The sequence below is a fragment of the Vanellus vanellus genome (assembly GCF_965231255.1).
Source record: "Vanellus vanellus genome assembly, chromosome: 1".
Lineage (NCBI taxonomy): Eukaryota > Metazoa > Chordata > Aves > Charadriiformes > Charadriidae > Vanellus > Vanellus vanellus.
The window spans coordinates 44,288,656-44,310,798 of NC_138905.1; the positions used below are offsets into that span (position 1 = coordinate 44,288,656).

Genomic DNA, 22,143 nt, shown 5'->3' on the forward strand with positions numbered 1-22,143 from the left:
TGACTGCTGTCCTACCCCCATACATTCTTAAACTTGGGCTCAGACACGTCACTCTCCATGTCCTCATCACTACTGACTCACCACTTCTTGGTCCTCTTCCTATCTGCAGCACCGTGTTCCTCCATCCTGCTCCAGGACCAGTGGTAGTCCTCTGGCAGGACGCACTGCCATAGTCATTTCTAAAACTGACCAATAAAATAGCCGTGGGCTTTTGAGGAGAGATTTAGGTGTTTTATCTTGTTCGTTCAGTCAAGCCAATGAAATTATTGGTGTGGTATTAGTAGCAAGCATTGGAAAACAGTTTTAAAGACCTGATGGACAGCTGGGATCTAGAAAGCATCAATTGATGTTTCGCATATGGCAGCAGGAAAAATGTTTTCCCTCCACTAAAACAGGGGCAGGGGTGATTCTGTGGAGGTTTGCTGGGACATTTCTTGTGCATCAGTAGCAGCACAGACAGGACACGTGAATTCTTCCACCAAGGTTCTTCATCAGAACTTTTTTTCCCCATGAAATGCTGGGCCTTTCATGTACCTTCTCTAAAGCAGTACTAAATCTGGATTGCATTGTAAAGCCTTTGTGGTAGTGGTGAAAAGGCTGTTTTGATAGGACATCTTTACCGTGACCTTCCATTCTTCTGAAAATGTAGTTACAGACCCATCTTTATAAAAAGCCAAGAAAGTCTCTTTTCTGAGCTTGTCTTTTTAAATAAATGTCCATTACTGAAGCTGGAAAGATAGCGTATTTCATTAACAAGAAGATAAATGAGTAAAAAGATGTATTATTAACATCCCAGAATACTTAAATCTAGGAAGAGATCGTTTATTGTAGATATCTTTAGACATTCTGGTAATGTTCCCATCTTCTTAATGATGAATTAATTTCATCAAAAACAGTCTAATGGAATAGGGTAAATTTTCAATGTGGTGTCAAACCTTTCTCTAGTAACACTGCGTACTTACCCTGGACGTATCAGCACTGAAAGCTGATAGTTTCTTTCTCTTTCAGTGCACAGGAGCTGTAAATAAAAATGGCAGAGGAACACAGCTGATGTTAACATGTGATTTTTTTTTTCTTTCTTGGATAAGTTTTGTGATTACATTCCAAGCTGGATGTAAGTCATGAAGTGAACGTGTTTGGGATGCTGAAAAGATAAGCTGGCCAGGAAATACCATTTCACAACATAGATCCCAATTTACAACTTTGCAGGCTTATTGAGGTACAGTGACCAGCTCTACTACAGTTACAGCATCAAACATTGAAAGAATTGTGACAATAACTTCTGAAAACTTATACAATTACTTATAATAACACCACATTCGTGTGCTTTGGATAATTTCATTAATTTTAATTTTTAGTATGGCAGAAAAATTTGAGAGGCAGCAAGATAAAAGGACACTTTCCAGAAAATTGTTCATTGGGAGGGAATGATTTGGGTGTCTGAATCATGGGGTGTCTGATCTATTTGCTGTCTCACTCCACCCAGTTTGTATTCAGCAGATAAGAGGAGGGAGAAAAATTAAATTGTCTGAAATGCACCATGCAGAAGTAATGTCGCCAATTTTATTTCCACAGGATTAAGTATTCACTAAGTCCTTCAGCAGGCTGCTACGGTATACCTGCTGTAATTTAACCACATAGAAACCGTACAAATTTGCTTTTTGCCTTTTGGCCCATTGTTTGGTTGTGGTTTTTTTTTTTAAATTCTATCTTAAATCTCCCCATGATTTGCCAGAAGATGATAAACAACTCTGAGTTTTGCTCTTATTCCAAATCCTGAAGATCCCTTTTTCATGTGAATCGCTGTGAACATCCCACATCTCTCTCATTCATTTTCTCACTATTCAGTTTATTTTTCAAAAAGAATGTAAAAGAAGCAAAAAATTCCCGTGAGATTAGTCTGCCAAGGTTGTCCACATCTTACTTTGGATATATCTGAATGTTTGCAAGAAGAGGCTGTTGCCCCTGGAACATATTTTTTCAGGTCTGATTTCCAGAGGCTACTCCATGCTCTGTAATCATCCAGTTTTGAAGTCTTACTCCTCTTCTTTAGTCCTCTATTAAGAGTAGCTGTTACTTTACTACTTTCTTAAGAGAGGCATTCCAACGGGACTCTCACTATCAGGATCCATACCAGCATACTACTAAGGCAGTCAGCCAATACGTTATACCTCCGTAAGGAAATCTCTTGCTTCTTGTCAATCTCCACAGTGCATTTGTATGTTATTCAGGTGCTTCCTTTTCAGAGGAAATTCTGTAGAAGTTCTGTAGAAGTTTGAGCTGATACTCATTTTTGTCAGTTTCTCTTGCGTAGGGAACAGTAATTCTCAAAGTCCCTGACCTCCTCAAGGGTTCAAATCATCATCTCTGCATTTTCAGTCAGCGCTTGACTACTTCTGTATAGAGACGACACGCATTACTTCAAAGCATTCCCTGTATTTGTTCACGGTTTTCTTTTACATCTGCCTTATAACAATTGTATGACACTGGTATGGATGGGCAGTGGTATACCAAAGAATTGTCACGCTCAGGGAATATGGTCTATACTGTGTTATATAGAAGTATGTAAATGAAATTGTACTTTTATTTATGACTACAAATGTGCTCTTATTTATGGCTGCATGTTGCACATGCAACAGGTAGGGTTTCCTACCTAGCAGTATAGTCACTGCATTGAACACCGAACTGGAAATCATAATTGAATCCTATGACATTTCATTTTTCAACCTGCAAGAAATTTTTGCTTGCGACTGCCATTTCATAAATGGCAGATAATCTACTAGTATTTTTCAGATATTTACCTTCAGTGATGCACTGCAGCATTAAAGTATCCCCTTTTTTGTAAAAGGCCAATTTAAATCTAATTATTCAGTACTCTGCAGTCTCTAATAGTACCACAGTGTTTATACCATTATTGTGGAAAGCTGCAGCATTACAATAATAGAAGCCATCAGATGTTATCTCTCTAAGCGAGCGGGCATGTGCTCTTCAGAAAATTCTTTACTGCAGAAAGCTTTTTCTGAGACAAGATTCTTTTTCAGCCCCTTCACACCTATTTAAAATATCAGGACAGTGTCATTGGCGTGTAAAGGTCGAAGGCTCTATAGCAAGTCTCGAAGCATTTGGGCATGCCTCATTAGATGGAGTGACCTCTAACTGCACTAAGACTCTGCTGAGGATTGTTCCTGGAGTTCAGAGGAATACTCTGTTTTGTTATTTTTTCCGTCTTTTCAATAAATGAAAGTGTAATGCTTCGAATTTGTTCTCCTGATATATTTTCAAAATATAGCTCCAAAACTGGAAGCAAATAAATTACATTTGCCTTAATTTTTAATTAGCTGAAAGTCATCACTGCAAATTGTGTCTTCCATTACAAAATAAAATAGTCAACTGCCAGGCCTGAAATAATTAAGCAATATATTATAATTAAGCAATTTAATTCTGATTTAATTATGATATATCATACAACTTTTCTTCTGATTTAACTGACATTCATTGACAAAATGCCGTAATATAAAACAGCACTAATGTTTACAGCTGATGTCTCTGCATGTTTTGCTTCATAGTATTTGGCATTCATCAGAGCATATGGAAAAAGTCTTCTAGTCTGGAATAGCTGGCACGTTATTTCGTACTACCCAAATTATGCACTACATGTTTTTCCCAATTGTTATTTTGGGAGGTAAGTGGGGAAATCTTTGCAGACATCAGACTTGAGCCAAAGTTCACGGATATTAACTGGAATCTTTCCATCGACTTCAGTCTGCTTTAGATAGCGAACTGCTCCCATGTTGTTACAGGCAAATAGATAAGACTGCATGCTTATGAAATATTTATGGCGCTATATCATATACGTATTCTGTGTCAACATCAACACGATTTTATATTAGGCTGGAGACTGTGAGGGCAAAGGCAGAAGCGATGGGTAGGCAGGGAGGGAGTGCTGCTTCATTCAGTGCTGCATCGATAAAATTGCTGCAAAAACATCCACCAAATTGCTTCTTCAGACCAAGGCCAACCCCCTATTCAGTTAAAATCTTTTTCATTGGATGACAGTATCGGAGAATTCTATTCCAGACTACGGTTGTGTGCAAACCGCCGTTTAGCGGCAGGAATGGGGAGGGTGATTGCAAAAGGTTCGTTCTGCCAGCAGTCAGGTCTGCGCCTGCAGGTCTTCGTGACTGCGGGCGCGGGGAAGTAAAGTCGAAGGATGAAACGCCAATTCTCGGCCTGATTCAGTGATTTGAGCACTCTCAGCAACATCCATGAAAACAGTCACGTAAGGCAGGAAAGCTCATGATTCATCGTGTTGCATGCAGTCAGATGCTCTTATGCCCCTTTCATTTTGATGTCTTGCCTTTTTTTCCTATGGTGACGTTTAAATTTCTCAGCAAAAAAATCAAAGGCCAAATGTCTTTTGGGGCTGAGAGCATTTGTACACTCGGAGCAATAATGAGTGTTTGTTATCTCTCAAACCCTTTCTCCCTCTGGTTTTCTGAAGAAAAACAGAATGATTATTCAGATCGGTGATATTTAGGATGCGGCAGAAAATCAGAACAATGCGTTCAAAACCCGTATAAAGATTTCAACCAACCTTCTTGTGATATTGAAGTTCCTTTGTGCGTGTCATCTCGCCTTCACCCCACTGGCCCAAAATTCTTTGCTTGTAATGTACGCTCAAGTAAAGGTTTTGCAAAATGCCCACTAAACAACACGGAATTAAAAATACGTTGATGTGGGATTAAGTTTCTGACAGCCTCTAAGATATTTCAATATGGCTGCGTTTAGAGACCCTGCAGATGTCATAGCTTCATGAATACACCGATGAGACATCTGAATAATTTAAGAGAATATTGTCAGTAGCAAATGTCACACAAAATAACTGGAAGGAAAATTGCCTTCAATAAGTGAAGATAAAGATGGATGCAAATCAATTTCTGTGTAATATACAACTTGCTTAAATAGGCAACAATAGGTTATTACTTTGACAGGAAATCTTGAAGTGTTTGTATTATATCTGTATCACTTCATTTATTTTATATAGAAACTTCGGCTATGATCCACACCTCTGTAACACTCATAGAAAAATAATTCTGTAACTACACTGTGAAATTTGCACATAGGGAGCAGTTATTACCCAATTTGCTTATACTTTCAAAATTGAAGAGCGAACCATAAATCTGCATGAGAGTATTACAGGAATTTTGAGGTTTCGAATTTAGCAGTTCAAAATGCAATACTGTTGGAGAAGAACCCTTAGCAATGAGATGATTCTGGCTGAAATTAACCCTGCAAAAGACTTTTCTCTGTTGTCTAATAAATCTTTCATGAAGAACATGAAGCAATATGCTGATGCAGTCATATTTACCCAGTAAGCATGAGCACCAGGTGATATTATTCTGCCTATTTAGTCTTTTATTGATGAGAGATCCATTTCAACGATCTAAACGTTATCTTTTGGGATTTTGTTGTATTTTTTTTTTTTTTTTATTCCAACAGCTTACCCAGGGGTTAAAATGGTGAGTGAAAGTCATCATGAGGCCCTGGCAGCACCGCCAGCTACCACAGTAGCAGCAGCCCCTCCAAGTAATGTCACCGAGCCAGCCAGCCCCGGAGGAGGGGGAGGAAAAGAAGATGCATTTTCTAAGTTAAAAGAGAAGTTCATGAATGAGCTGAACAAAATTCCACGTAAGTAAAGCTTGATTGATTGAAAAGCTTCTGTTGGCAGATTAGATTTAACTTGGCGTTTTCTTCTTTGTCATTTATTTAGACAGCATACTTAATGTTTTCTAGTCAGAACTAGAAAAATCAGAAAATGAACCTGGTTTAGTAAGCGCCTCAAAATTCATTGAAATGGAAGAAATAGGGTCAAACTCATATGTGATTCGAGTCTATTCTTGTTATGTCAGATTGTCTTGGTAATCGTAATTTTTACTGATGAATCATTGCTGAATCATCAAAACTGGAATGGCAGAACTCACAGAGGCCATGGAACCAATAAACAAAAGATTTCCTAACAGTAACACTTAGGGTCTCATGTTTATGACAAATGTGTGTGGGCATATTACCTTAAAGCAAAATTTGGCCAGAACTTCTAAATATTGAGAACATGAAAGTGTATATCTTTGGGGATTCGAAAATGTAGAAAAAGTGGGAAAATGGCTCTTTAATAAGGAAACAGCTCAAATACATCAGATGAAGATAGCCATGCTTTTCCCACTGGGTAATTCTCTCAGATCAGCGTTTGAACGTTATTTGCATGAGTTCCTGTACCTATACGGAATACTTTAAAAGTACCTATGTATATTTTTGTGAAGTCAATAGGGTTAAAGTCAGCAGGGCTCTTTTGGTCTGTGCTAGAAAGTATTGATTAAAAGTTGAGGCCTCAATTTGTTCACATCTGTAAAAAAAATATAAGCATTAGCTTTTTGCTGCTCTTTATAATACTAGGGTTCTTGAACCTGTTTGGTACATTTTAGTATGCGTACACTGCTATTAAGTATACAACTAATTCAACATTGTCCATGTAGCTTCATATAATAAGGAAAAAATCCTTTTGGTTACTGACAGAAAAATTACCTAATGATATAAGCAGATAATTTTGGCACTTTTGTAGACATGAAGCTGAAGGCTGTGCGTGTATGTGTATTTTAATAGCAGGCATTAGAGAGACCTTCAATCTTTAGTAATTTTTACTTCAGAAGAGTAAGTAAATGTAAAATATTTTCAGGGAACTATTTTAACATATGTAAGAGTTTTCATTTGTAGAAGGTTATCATTTGTATAAAGAAATGTCGTGTGACTGATAAAGACAGATAACAAATTAGAATATTAATCGATTTTTTATCTCTGAAATGGATCTTGGCAATCTGGCAGATGTGGTTTTTGTAAAATTGATAGCAAACAGCTTTGCTCTGTCACTCGAAATTCTCACTTGCAAGAACAGAGGTGTTACAGTGGTAAGAAGTCCGTATGCCATTAGTTTGGTAATCTGCACAGTCCAGTGCAGACCATACTGAAATGAAATTGCCTGATGATATCATGGGAAAAACAAAACTACAAGAAGAAAAAGAAGAAAAAACAAGAAAATACAAGACATTGAGGGAGAAATGGTCAGCATTTGAAACATTTTCTCTTTTAATTTTTAGCTCACCATGCTGTGTAAATGAGGTAGAGGACACTTTTATGTAGATACTCCTTTATTTTTAAACTTTGATTATAACATAGCAAAGGTGTGAATGGTTTCTAGTGTATGGACTCTGTAATTGGTACATCTAGGAAAATGTCTGTAGATAGAGACAGATAGAGACATCGGATGCACTGCTGCATACTTTTTTAAAACAGCAATGAAAGCAGGAGAAAAGTCCTGTCTGGAGAATCTTTCCAAATAAAACTTATCTTTTTTTGTATTCATGAAAAAAAAAAAAAAGAACCTACTATGACATGATGAAAGCGCTTACTGAGAAAAGTGTACTAGGACATAAGGCAACTCTTATTTATTATCAAATATATTTTAGGAACTATAAAATATGGTACCTTGTGTTAATAGTGAGACCATAACTTATTGCCCACATTTTAGATAGCCGGACTCATCCACGATCATGCAGGAATTCTGTGGTGAGTGGAGAAATGAACCTGGAGTAGTCACAAATACCATACCTATTGTTTGCTCTCCTTCTAGAGGCTGCAGATGTGATTGGATCTCAGCATCTCCATCAAATACTGGGACTGTTTAACATGACATCCTGCTGTGTATATTTATTTTTTTTTAATTTTGCCTTTTCAAGAAGAAAGTCAAATATTGATTGTACTGCAAAGGGACAAAGGGCTTGGGCATGTTTTTTTTTTTTAAATATTTAAATATTAAATAGTGCTATTGACATGTTGGGGTGTTTTATATCCCAAATAACTTTTGCTTTCCCCATTGAGAGTAGTAAAAAATCCTACGTGAATGGACCATAATTAACAGGTCTAAATGTGTTTTTCATTTATAAACTAACACAAATAGATCACCAAATAAGTTTAAGTAGGCTGTTTCCAAAATATTGGGGGTGGGAGGGGAGAGGAAACCTCATTTCCCTACCAGAAGCTTAGAGCATTTCCCTACCGTTTGCCCATTTTGTCTGTAGGGAGTTGTCAGCAAGGTGTTGTTTGCCTATTACAAAGCTGAGGATAGAAAAGTTGTCAGACCTTACCTCTTACAGCTGGTTGCAAATTTTTTTGAGAATCTCTCTTAAAACAGAGCAGAAAAGCAGAATGTAAATTTGTTCCAACCGAATCATTTTTATAGTGCCTTTCTGGGAATTTCTTGTCGTGTGAGAGAGAATAAAGATGGTGAATGAGCATCATTGAGACAGCACAGATACTTTGGTCTAAGAACGCTTCCAAGACCATGGACCAGGTTTTTCCTCTGTAAGATTCCAGCTGAAGACCCCACCCCAAGTCTTACACATGACAGAGGAATGCCATAGTCAGCAAGTTCTCTCGTCTCTGCAGATCAGTGACAGGCCTGTTTTCTAATTCATGTATTTTCTCATTTAAAACTTCCAAATGTCTCGTGTTCGTCCCCACATGACAGGGAAGGCTTTGAAAGCTCAGTGGTTACCGGGAGAGGATTTTTTTTTTTGGTCAGTGCTCTGTTGTCTATGTGCACAAGAGAAATAATTAAATGTTTTAGTTGCCTCTGCCTAAGATGTTCACAGATGGAAAATAAGCCATCATGATTTAATGAATATATACTAGCATAGATTGTGCACACATTGTGAAAAAGCTCACCTGCAATCAACTTGGCTTGAGTAATAAAGAAGCCCAGCCATAGGAGGGGGGCTAATATATATATATAGTCTCCTCTTTCTGGCTTTTCATAGAAATTACTTAATATCAAGTCATGCTTATTTAAAAAAAAAACAACAACACTGAAATAGTGGAATACAAGATGACAAAAATAAAAGTACAGAAAACCACACTGAGCTGAATAAGTGCTGTTCCTTCCATCTGGTTTTTAATAGAACACTCATATTTTTAATATAATGTTTTGTAGAACACATAGAAGTCACAAGTTAAATAGTCTAGACATACTTAACTAACTAAAAATACCAGGATTCCCATTAAGATTTCACTTTGCAAAACTCCAGGATAGGGTCTGTGCAATTTAAATTACACTGATGTTTTCTCCTGTAATATATGCACTACAGAAGTCTTATTTTATCAAAACCAGATGAATTTAAGAGAATGAGGAAATAAAAGTTCCAAGAAGAACAGAGGGCTCAGTTGCATTAGTATACATTTATTACAAGACCAGTGAAGCAATAGGTAAACCCAGTTAAAATTTGGATTGATACAAGCAGGAATTCTGGGGTTTTATTGATTTATGTCTCTTTAAAAGTAGAACATACCCTACCTTTTGTAGCAGGAGAGTGCAGGCCTCCAAAACCACACAAATCATTTAGGATGGCGATGTCCTAACATATATTTCATTCTGGATAAAGCAAGTAGGATCACTTTATTACAATGAGTCATACCATTAAAGTGCAAAAATCCTGTAAGGTTACTGAGGCATAACTGTGAAGAATTTTTTTCTTCGTTATGTAAATCCCTGCATTTTGGTTATAAGTGGCTGATTTGCATAATCACAGTACAGTTGTTTTTCCATAACTGCACTGTGTATAAAAGTCACTCTATCTTAATTGGTTCTTATACTTTCTATCCCAATTTATCTTTAATCTGCAGATTTTTTAAGCTGTTTACCAGAAAGAGAAAAAAGGCAGCATCTCTGCTTTTACGCTTTGCATTTTAAACATAGCAATTCCAGCACCTGAAAAGGGGGGTAAAACAAAGCAGATAAAACGGCACTTACACATCTGAAAACAAAATTGCATTAAAAGACTTTATAAGATATATTGATTCTTTCCTTCCTCCCTCTCACTGCTCTTCCATCTGGGCCTTTGTCTACAGGCTAGGAAAATATCTGCCATACATTTACAGTAAGCGAGTTCTAGCAAGACTATGGGAAGGCGAGACAGCAACAGCTTTTGGGCAGAGGCTTTAAATGTCAAGATACTGATAATAACCATACAAAAAGAAAATTTAACATCAATCAGTATTAGTTTACTTAATAAGCGTCTTTGTAAAATCAAAGTTGTCATGAAGTATTTCCTAAGAACACATTCCTGTATGAACAGCAGACCTCATTCTGCCAGCAAGGTAAATAAAACAGCAAAAATCCAATTAAATTCCAGCATACATTTGACTGAATAATGATACGCTGTTAATGCTTCTCATACAATCTTGAATAGCTGTAATATCTGAATCCGTTGAATCCAGGATACTATCATTACCTCTTTAATAGGAAGTTATTGCATATTTCTAATGTTCTTTGCTGTCTTACATTGTAATTGAATAAAAAGTTACATTCCCATACCAACCTTAGTCTGAGATGTTTGGCTGGCTTGCAGCTCCATTTGGCCTCAGTAGCTGGTGCTCAAAACCCCTACATTTGATTCATCGTGTACAACTGACTGATAATCCCCCAAACCAGGAGCTCAAAACTGTGTGATAATTCAGGCTAAAACCCAATGTTCTGCGCAGACTTGTTTCGCATTCTGTTTGCAGATATTCAGAGAAAGGTTTATTTAACTCTCCTTGGCTTAGTGAATAACCGTCAAAACAAAATGGGACTGGAGGCTGCAGAGGAAACTTTAAAAAAAAAAAAAAAAGATTACTGTAAGACTCAGGTCTGGGTTAATTCTAAATAATAGCTTAGTAAGCTAAAGTACAGAGTTCTAGATATATTTGGGTATATTAGCAAATAAAAGAATTCTGGATTTATATGTTTAGCCATTTAAATTAAATTTCAGCCTTCAGCAGTCATCCTAGACACACCTCATCATTTCTTTCTCCCTGCTGCTCTCTGCTGTTCTGCCCTTCTGCCTTTCTTGATTGACCAGCCGATGTTGTATTAAGAGTTCTTATTACCCTCTAGAAATGGCAATAAGGTTAATTTCTTAATTTTTCATTCTTATTTGGCATCAAGATTATCAGGGAGATATTATTGACTTTTGTCTATTATTAGATAATTAAGGATTTTGTGCATGGGGTCTTTCTGAAACTTAATTTTTATGGAGCTGCCAGCTTGATTGTTTGCAGAAAACAAATTCAGGCTGTTCGTTTCACTGCTTCTTCTAATGGTTCCTGGAGTACAGGTGTCACTGGCATAGGGAAGAGAGGGCATGTTCTTTTCTAAGTTCATAAAAGGAAGCAAAATACTGATAATAGAATACTTTCAGGTTTCAAAACCTGATTAATATAGAGCGAGAACTACCATAAAATGAGAAAAAAAGTTCTCAGCGATGGCTATTTTTTATATTTCCATGGCATATTCCAGTGTTAGCCATTGCCTTAGATCTCCCTAGGTTAGCTGGAAAAAAATTATACCTCTGCTTCAGAGACCTTCCTGTCTAAATATAAGGCAAGGAATAGCTGCCTGCCTGCAGAAAATGAGGAGTATATGTATGTATGTTCATATATATATATATGTAAAAGTACACACATATATTTGTCAATACAATAAGCAGTGATCTCAGCTTAGGAGCAGTCTGACGCTGTCAAACTCTATTTAGGTATCCTGGCAAAGAGGACTTGTAAGGAGAAATTTAAAGGAGAATAAAGAACGAAGTTTCTTGATGTTCAGGAAAGCCTGAAGAACAGCGCTGGAGGAAGCAGGAAGGCATAAATTCAAGTCTTCTTGTTTCCCTTTTTATCATCAAATCATTGCCAGTTGCTCGTGCCAAGCAAATACATGCAACTTTACACTGGGGAAGAAACAGGAAATCAGAAATAAAGATTTATTTTGAAACACAGAACAAGTACAAGAGCTATTACAGTACAATCATAGAGGGGGGGGGAAATCGTTGTTTCCAAACACAGTGATTTAAACGCAAATTTCAGATTACTTTGTTTTCTCCCTGAACACCCCAGTCCCAGAGTTCAGTGATTAGATGAGAACTTAAGCATTATTTTTTTTTATTAAATAAAAGTTTCTAGATCACCTACTGGTAGGGAAGAGCTTGGAAATACTGCCCACACACATCCAGAAGATAGAAAAATTGTGAGACAAAGAAAAACAATTCAACTCTGTTATTTTATAAACTCCTAATATGAAAATGCCTTCATTATTTTTAGGCATCCAGCATATTTTGAATGCTTGAAATTAGGATCCTGAAAATACAGTTTTTAAATCCAAAGTGTCTAAATACATACTGAGGGGCGGAAGAATGGAAGTGAAAAACTCATGAAGTAGAACATGGATGAAAGTCCTTGTCTGGAAGGAATAGCACGTGGTCTGAGATCCTGCTGAATTACACTCTGTTGATATTTTAATGGTTGATTCTCTCATGAAGAAAATTTTTACAATCCACGAGTTATTTTCATATGACTTCTAATAGGCTTCCCTTAACGTGTGCTGTACTTAGTACTTTTGGATCTGTGACAGCTGCCCGTTTGATCCTGATGCAGGACTGAGCTAGGAACCTCAAGCTGTTAGAGGTGTGAGCTGCTCTAACATGACCCAAAAGTGCTGCTGCAGACCATAGATGGATCCAGCACGGTCAAGCAGACATGCTTGCCAGGAGGTTACACATCCCCTTCGATCAAAGCAACCTCAACCCACACGTCTGACATGTTTAGGTCTGAGGGAGAACCCTATATCTATGCTGGCCCTTATCTTGGCTCCTTGGGCAGGCCGAGGAGGAGAGGAGAAATCAGAGGAGCAGACTCGTACAACTTGAACTGGAGCACCAGCTGCAGCAGCCTCCATCCCCAGCACAGGGGGAGCCTGTCACATGCTAAACCCGTGTCCTTTTCCGCAGCACCTTGAGAGCACACTGTCCTGCCTAAAAGGCAATACTGTCTCTTAACCAGAAGCATACTGGGAGCATAACCTCAGTGTCAAACAGAACTCTACATTATTGATGACACGTGTCTGAAACATCGCTTTCAGAAACAGCATTTGGTTTTGAGTTGTATAAAGAAGGGGAAGGAGAAGCAAGTTCTCCTGTAAAATACGTGATGCTAACAACGTTTCAGCAAAATATAAGGAAACAAAAAACCCCATTCAAATTAACTTGTATGTCCGTGGGGGTGAAATTCCTCTGTAGCAGAAACGAGTGAGCACCTACCCTTGGTTTGGTAATGGGGCTTTAACAAGGGGGACTAGAGTACCCCCAAGGGTGTCCTCTAGCACATCACTGTGATTATTATTTTATATGTTACAACGACTCTGGTAGGTATTTTATTGCACTATAGATATGTCAAGTTGTGCCAGTGCCTTATAAATTGAGTAGAGAATTCAATTTACAAGCAGAAAACTGAACATGGTTGCTGGCTTCCTTTCAGTGCTGGGAATGTGTCTTAAAATTTCATTACTTTGTGTGAGGGAAGGTGCACTAAAATTATGTTTACATGAATAAAATAAACACAATCTTTGCTAGTCTTTTTTAAACTTACCTGCGGATGAAGTGTCTACAGAAATTACCCATTATCTGTTATAATTCAGTTTGTAATCTTGCTCTGAAAATGAGAGTTCATGGAATGATTGTTCTGAACTTAAAATTGAGAATACGTTTAAAGATTGATTCTCAGCAGTGTACCGCATAAAAGAAAAAAAAGCACTTGGGACTATGGTTAATAGATTTGCTTTTTAAAAGTATGGTATAAATGGGCAATGAAAATATAGGAATTACTGTTAAGATTGATATTCCATCCTTACCTCAGCTACTTGTGCCTAGGCACTGTGGCAAGCTAGAAGACATTCTCTTGCATTTTTATAAGAACCAAGAGTAGATAATTACACCTCTGTTATTCTGAGGCACTGTTGTAAGTTGGCACAGCTGAAGAATAGAATGTCATTCTTTGTTGTTATTGTTAACTATTCCACTTAGAACTGGGTGAGTTTGCTGCTGAGAATTATCTGAACTAAAGTCTTCCCTGAGGGATCATAAATATATAATACCCTCCTTATTTTGGTTGATACATGTTTTTTAAAGTATTTAAACTTTTTTAAAGAGACAAGAATTCCTTTATTAATGTATGAAGTGTTTAAGATACCTGGGCATCAATGCCAGATCGCCAAGGTGGGTGAAATACTAAGCCACTGACCGCCAACATGAGCTTTCAGGAGTGCTGTCGGTCCGTAGCATCCTTTCTTGCATTCCTTTTATCTTTTTAGTCTCATCTTGTATTTCAAGCAAGATCTTGAACTGGTCTAGACCTGAAAATCTCTGCTGCTTCCAGAACACGCAGCCAGTTTGCAAGAGCTGTGGAGGTGGCCTCAAATCTTCAGAAGGATCTTAGTATGGGTAGACTTTGCTCTGACTCCACAGAAGGAAGCTGTGCTGCTGAACTTGAATGACTGCCTCATGAAGGCTGAGTTCCAGCTGGCAGCTGAGCCAGCCATCTGCCTACTCCTGTGCAGGTTTCTGAATCTGAATCTAATCTTAATTATCAACTTCAGCAAGAGCTCCCTAATTCGCTCACAGCCCCTATATCATCTGGGGGCATGTTTCAGTACTGTAGCTGGCACTGTTTCCCTATTGCAGCAAGAGCCGCCAAAATGAAAGATGAGGTTTGTCCTTTCAGATGGGAAAGGCATTTCAACCCAGATCTAAAAAGGAGTTCCAGAAACGTTCGCTGTTTCTACACTTAGCTTTTAGGAACTAGACTCTGGGTGTGAAATTCACAAATCTGGGTTAAATGCCTTGGTTCTTTTCAGAACAACGCAGACACAAGAGGCCCAGGTTTATCCAGAAGAAAAAAATAGAGGGAGAAGTGCGTGAAATCGTACCAGTCTCATAGACTGATATCTAGGAGGAGGCCTAGGTTAGGCCCTTATGACAGACAGATTCACGGCCTGAAAACACTCTCCCTGGACTTAGAGACCTATTTCTCTCACTTTGAGTGCGATTCATTCACCCTCTTCTGTCAATGTACAATCTGAAGAAGAACAAGGGAACTCACTGGACCAGAGGCCTGGCTGAAGGACAGCATATGCATTTTGCTGTCAAATGCCACTGGACAAAATAAGCAAATAACACTGAGTATTTAGGGCTCCTTACTCTTAAGTAAGTGTCCCACACTAGGCTACAGAGTCTGACCCAATGAATCCTGCATTTCTTTCCTAGCTGTGCTTGCAGGAAAGGCATATCCAGGTTAGTTTTCCAGCTTTAGTCTCAGGAAGAGCAGGAACTCGAGGATTTTAGGCGCAGCCTGAATGATATTCCTCAACCTTTGCTGGCATCTCCCACGTTGTCAGTTTGAGGCAGCCACACAAACCATTCGTTTGACACAGTGGAGTAGGGGTGGCAGTTCCTTGAGGAGGAAGGGAGGAGTATCCTAAAGCTGATGAACTGCCAATAGGACTGAAAGTCATTTCCACATGAGAAGCTTTCTCCCCCTAGAGCTGTGTGAAGACCATCCCCCATATGGCTGTACCCCAGTGGGGAGGAAACCTCCAGGACTAGGACAGGCATTAGATTTTTGTTTTACTGAAACAGTTTATAGAGAGGCAATACATTCTTCATGTAGTCTACAACGTTGACAAAAATTTCTGTACCTTTATTATAGATACTTTTATGGTCCTTCTTTACCACAGTTCATTGAATCGTCTATTTTCCTTCTGTGTTATTTCATTTATGTACTTATTAACACTTTTGCCCTAGCCAGAACTCACACGAAAAGATTGGCACAAGCAATGTACTTGCTAATCCAACATTCAGACTTGTTTCTTCTTTAGGTTTCAAGCCTCGTGTCCTCCAAAGCCAGCTATTTTATCATGTTTTCTAAGACCTCATACCCAATTTTCAGCAAACACATGCTCTAAGCTGGAATATAGTATTTCAGGTCTCAGTCCTGGACTCGGTTATTTGTTCGTAATATGCCATGGGTGCGGATTTACTCGCAATGTGGGCAAGGGAAGAAGGACAGAGGAAGATAAGGCAAGCTTACTATTCATCAATTTCAGTCTAGCATAGCATTTTAGATTACGACTCAGTGATGGTAATCACTTTATAGGAAACTGTTCCAGAATACCAATTTCTAAACTCTCTTGCCTCATAAAATATTTATTGATGAGTCTTAAGTCCTAGGACAGAGGTGGCCAAGATGACAGAAAATAGTATGGGGGGTGGAGAGGACCAGTGGACGAACAAGAAAGCTTAATGTTACCTGAACCCAGGGCATAATATTAATGATGATAACATAGCATGAAAAAATGTCAGAATTGACTTGACTATTCTAAAACAGCCATGCATTTATTTAACAGTGATTGTACGGTACAAAAATACTTATGCACACTGCTTTTCTTGATATAAATATAGGTATCTAGAAAGAGAGAAAATGGAAGAGGGAAACTATTTAGAAAAATCTTTTTTCTACTCAGTTACAGCATTAACTGAAGTGTTTAAACTGTGCAACATCCTTGATTTGCAACAGCTCATTTTTGTTAGGAACCTACTGACAGCTCGGCTTTGATCCTGCAAAGAGCATGGATCTGTCCAACATCGCTACTTCTTCTCACTGCCACCTAGAATGAGAAAACTAGCTATAATTTTATAATGATAATGACAAGAAGCATTTTTATTCTGTTGAACTGAATATTTATCCTGGTAATTCCTGGTAGAAAAGGAACAGAAAATATACCCTCTTAAAAAAAAAAAAAAAAAAAAATAGCCTAAATTGTGTCTACATTTGGTAAAATAATTTGTGATACCGAATCCCTGATGGCATAGCAATGCTAGCTGAACCCTGCAGTGCAGGATGAGTGCAAATTGGTGGATGAGTTTCTTCTTGTTTTCAAGTCTTTCTTGACTGACCTACACCACTCCTGTAAATAACCTAAAAGGCAACAGAAGTACATTCTTACTTGATACAGCCATGCAAGTACAGCATGGGTATGCAGGCTGAGTTCAGGTATTGAAATGATACACAGCAGATTTTAGAATTTCAAAAGGTCTAATCCAGTAAAGTATTTAAATATGTACTAACCTTTAAGCTCCTGAATAGTGCATCGAATTAAATTTGTTACACACAAGTGATTTGGAGGATCAAGACTGTAAACACTCACATTTCTAATACATGCTGCAATTTACCTGATGGACTGCTACATTAATTCATATTTTAGCGTAAATTAATTTTACTTTAGCTACGGTTATTTTAAAAGTTTGTAACTCTACAAGTGATGGAATTTTAAAGACATGTTCCACACACACATATAGTGGCAGTAGCAAATTTCTTTTCATTCCTTCATAAACATCAGTGTAATTTTTTTACCTTCCATTGCATTTTAGTAGGCTGCTTGCTGAGAGTTGTACCCTGTTTTGTCACGTGGCTTATTATCACAACACTCATTTTCATGATGGTTGTCAAAAAAAAGATGGCATTTAGGGCAGTTGTTTAGTTTAAATGATCAGTAGAGTGCTACTTTGAGATCATTTGGGATAGGGGGCACTGAAATTTTCCAATGGAAGCCATTGGAAGAATGTAATTACCTCACTTGGGATTTGGGCCAACCCTGCAAACATCCAATTTCCACAGAAGTGATTGAGGTTCTTTCCATTTAGTTTAATGAGAGTTGGATGGGGCTGTAAGGCATTACAGTCCTTTTGGGAAAATCCCAGGGGATCTTTCATCACCACAAAAGCTGAGGACATCATTGGTTTTATGGTTCCTCCAAAGTGCCGCAGCCCTTGCATCAGCATGTCCCCACTGCTGTTCCCCAGCATTAGTGGCTCAGGGGGAAGCAGGCCACCACGGGGCCGCTTTCTATGCCTGAGAGGGAGCCAGGATGCTGGCAGATGATGTTGTTGAGCTTGCTTCTGGGTTTAGGTCATCCGTGAGCTTTAGAGAGTTGTTCAGCTGTTTGGTGGGTGTGCTGGAGCGCTGTAGCAGTGAGCAGGGAGCGGATGTGATGCCTCACTAATTCCTCCCTCCTTTCAGCTTCAGCGATGAGAAGCAGCTGAAAGTCAGCATCAGACTATCATAGGGCTCAAGACTATTTCAGTGGCTGGAGCCCAGCAGTACTTTAAGTCTCGCAGACAAAATTATAGGGTTGCCTCCAATGCTACTGATGATAGTTCTCTGTTTTGGCAGACTTCTGTAATCGTTCCCCTGGTATCAGGGGGAATTATAAAGTACTAGGAACATACAAGGTATCAGTCATGTACGCTAAGATGGATCACTTTTAATAGATTAGCAAATGCTATAATGCCTCTCTATTTCAAAGCGGATTTTGCTTTGGTTTGGTTTTTGTAAGAGGTAAAGACAAGCTGTAATACACTACGTCAACATAGGACTAAAATAAATTATGTCCGTGCTTATAGTTGTTGGGGAGTGTACTTACCATCCAGTTCCCAAACTTAATGAGAATATACCCAAATTGTGAGGATGTTGAAGTACAGCAGTTTGTTACTCATTCAGCATTGTCAGAATGAGGGTTGGGAGCCATTAGGAGACTGAAGTGTCAGTGATGATTCTTGATGTAGCAAATCAATGATGATATTCCCTGCTTTCCCACAATATTTTATGGGGCAAGGAAAATAAAGGGGTTTTGCATCAGTATTGTGTTGGTACTGACATTTGGGGAGTGGAGAGTTGAGAGCTGTTCCTGTCCTGATGCCAGCTGGACTTTAAATTGCCTTTTCTAAGGTAAAAAATAATAATAATAATCAGTGATTCTTTCTCCAGGAAGGTGCAACATTTGCTTCCACCAGACAGATGACCATTAATGACAGTATATGTCTTCAGAATCTCCGTGTCAATAGGTCTGATGTTCTGAGAGTTACTATTAGAGAGTATGTTGACGAGATGTATGGCTTGTAAGCGTTAGAGGTCACATCTGTGATCTGAAAGTAAACGGTAACCAATTTGTGACTCACAACTCCAGTTCTTCTCACCATTTTTCACCTACTGCCTCTTTTCCTTACTTTTTCCTGATTCCCTCATCACGCAGCACCTTCTCCTCTCTTTTACACTTTCTGCCTCTCCAGAAAAAAAACAAAACAAAACAAAAAAGAAACAGAACAGTTTTGCCATGCTAAGACTTTCACAGAGAATACAGCTACAGGAAGAAAGAGGAAAGTTAAAGCCTCTGAATTTTTTTTGACATATGGCTGATAGAAGCATAAGGCTCCCTGCCAGTGCTAGTCTCTGCTCTGTTCTCCAGCCTGTCTCTCTGCCATAGGATACTTCTGATGAAAAAGAATAAATATGAAACAATATTTCTCTACTTTACCCTCTACTTCACGCAAAGCTTGCTAAGAAGGAGTGAAAAGCCTTCAGCTAACATTTCAGCAAAGCAGACCGAATACTGATGTTTATTTTTTAGTAACTTCAAGACTAATGTACTGTAAAATGTACAAATTTTTTTTTGTCAGTGGCAGAAATCATGAGGGTAGGACTAGCTCTTTTTTTGCTCAAGACTAACAGGGCTCCTGTCAGTGGTTATTCTTTACCCCATGAATATGTTGAATGTTCCTGCACTAAACCATGAACTGGAAACCTCATAGCCCTGCTCAAGTGTTTTCTAGCTGCTACTAACTACGCTACTCATTCAGCAAGAAACGTTTTTGGAAGGAAAGTCAGAAGAGAAAAGTGTGTTGGGTATGACCCTGTGATGTCAGTGTCAGTCAACAAAATCGTGTGTGACCTCAGATAAGGATCAACAATTGAGACAAGCCAGCATAAATCGCAGCATTGCCAAGTTTAGAGAGAAGCCAAAGGAAAATTGGTTACAGTGCTGGCTTCTAGAAAGTTGTTTCCTGGCATGAGCTGATTCAACTTGAAGGCATGTGTGGACAATTAAATAAATACTATCCACTTGTAAGGGGTATGCCTGTCTGAAACTGCTTTCATAAAAGGATAAAAAAAAAAAATACAGTCAACATGTTGGCCATAATTAAAATATTTTGACTAGAGAGCTGTTTAAGCGGGTTTATTTTGGGGTGGTATTTTTAACTCTTCAGTGGTTGAATCTGTGGAAGCCACTACAGAGATACTGGATCTCTAAGCCATCAGCAGTGAGGTAAATGGCCTTTAGTTTTCACTCCAGGGAAGGATTTCTTCTTCCATCAAATGTCACCTCTACCACGATGTGCCTGAATAAATATAACTAGCTTCACTTGCTTTAGTAGAGTCTCCTGGGACAACACTGCCAACATAAGTTATTTATGATTTGGGATGGGTTGAATACTAGTCACAGCACAAAAATATTACCTTCCAAGCTTGCTGCATATTGCAGGTGACGGAGATAAAAACTTTATCCTTATTAAAGGACTATTTCACCATAACAATAAAATTTACTGGCCCATTTTTACCTCTGCCCGCTGCACTTCTCATATACTATAGTGTTCCTGTATGTAGCCATAACTTTGGCTCTGAAGCTCCATTGGAAAGGAGTATTGAGGACGTCTTCCTTTTTCCTCAGCTCACGGGTGGGCTCTTCACCACCTAGCAGATCTAGGAGTTTGTGACAAGTCTGATTAAAAACACTCAAAACTGTCATCTCAAAATAAGCACAAGTTATCTACTAGTTTCTAGGAACCCTTTTTGAGATTTCAGCAAATAAGTCCTAATTTTGCTGTACTGCAGAGTAATATGCTAGTACCAGCAATCAGAAAGTGAGGCAAATATTGGCAGGTTTTTTCTGAGATAATTTCAGCAAATCAGTATTAATTTACTGCATTCCTTGTTTATTAAAGACATAGCAAAGGCACCACAGAGTTGACATTCAAATTCTACTAAATGTTGTGCTCACCAATATAGTCAACTTTCAAGTCTAGAAGTTAGAAACTTTGCAGCAGATGTCCCGTGTTGTTTTTAAAAATAATTTCTATTTTACTGGATTTTGTATTTCATCTAGTTTTTATCATATATAAATTACCATTCTATATTTATGGTGGCTTAAAACTCTGTATTGATTTAAAGACAATTCACAGGTGGCTGAGCCATAATAAGGCCTTCATACATTATAAAAGCAGTTTGTCTTATGAGTACTATAAGTATATAGTATATATAGTATATATATTATATTATATAATAATATAATATATGTATATGTATATAGTATATATATACTATAATACTTATATAATATACTATATATATATACTATATATAATACTATATATACTATAAGTATTATAGTATATATAGTATATATATACTATAAGTATCTATACTATAAGTATATATATAAGTACTATATATTGAGTGAACGTAGCAGAAAAGAGTGAGCAAAGTAATACAAGAGGAACAGTAAAGATCATAAATAAAATTACACAAACAATAAATAAATAATTACTAATTAGTCAATTACTTAATATATAATAAAGAGTAAAACAAGTTAATGCAATATATATACAGCCACATGTTCGTACCACACTCTAAAAGCTCCAAATTGCACTGAAATCAAAACGACGACGTAAAAATAACAACGTATTTGACAGATGCCTTTTCATTTCTTAGGAAATGTATGATACCGCGATAAAATACAACATCAAGAAAATCTAGATCTGAATAAAACTTCCTTTGTATAAAGTTAAATGCTTTTCATTTTGAACTTTTCTTCATGTTACATATTTAGGAGAAAGAAAACACAATTTTTTGAAGCCTCTGTTACTCTAAGGCTTTTTAGTGTAGTGCACAGTGCTGTTAACCATCAGTGCACATATTCACAAAGGGGCATATTCATTCTGCTGCACGGGCATCTGTGACAGCCTGTGCAGCACATAAACCTCACCGTAATATAGGTTTTAAATTATGAAAGATGCCTTTTGCAAGCTTCTACAATGGAGTAAATTTCACACCAGCATATAGAAAAATACCATGAAAATTACTATTTGATTAGCAATTTCAGACTGACATTTCATTTGAAAATTAGTTACAACTTACCAAAATATCCTTTTCCTGTGAACCACTGCACTTATCTTTCCTAGGTTAAAGGAATGCTGTCAAAAACATGCAATGTTTTTTTCCTTTGTATTAGTAGTTCACCTCAAGCCATAATCCTACAAACATTGTTCAGCATAGTTTTGCTGAAATTAATGGAACTATTTACAACTGAAAGGACTCAAATCCAAGCTCTACTAGTCTAGA

At 37.8% G+C, this 22,143-nt stretch overlaps 1 protein-coding gene across 2 annotated transcripts in view; it reads left to right on the forward strand.

The window, feature by feature from the left end:
- Positions 1–5,516: 5,516 nt before the first annotated feature.
- SYT1 (synaptotagmin 1) overlaps positions 5,517–22,143 on the forward strand; it is a gene marked incomplete at both ends in the record, with an annotated part of 129,910 nt that continues 113,283 nt past the window's right edge. For both annotated transcript variants that reach the window (XM_082492281.1, XM_082492282.1), the window contains one exon: positions 5,517–5,688. In XM_082492281.1, the coding sequence (XP_082348407.1) occupies positions 5,517–5,688 (172 nt within the window). The remainder of the gene's footprint in view (positions 5,689–22,143) is intronic.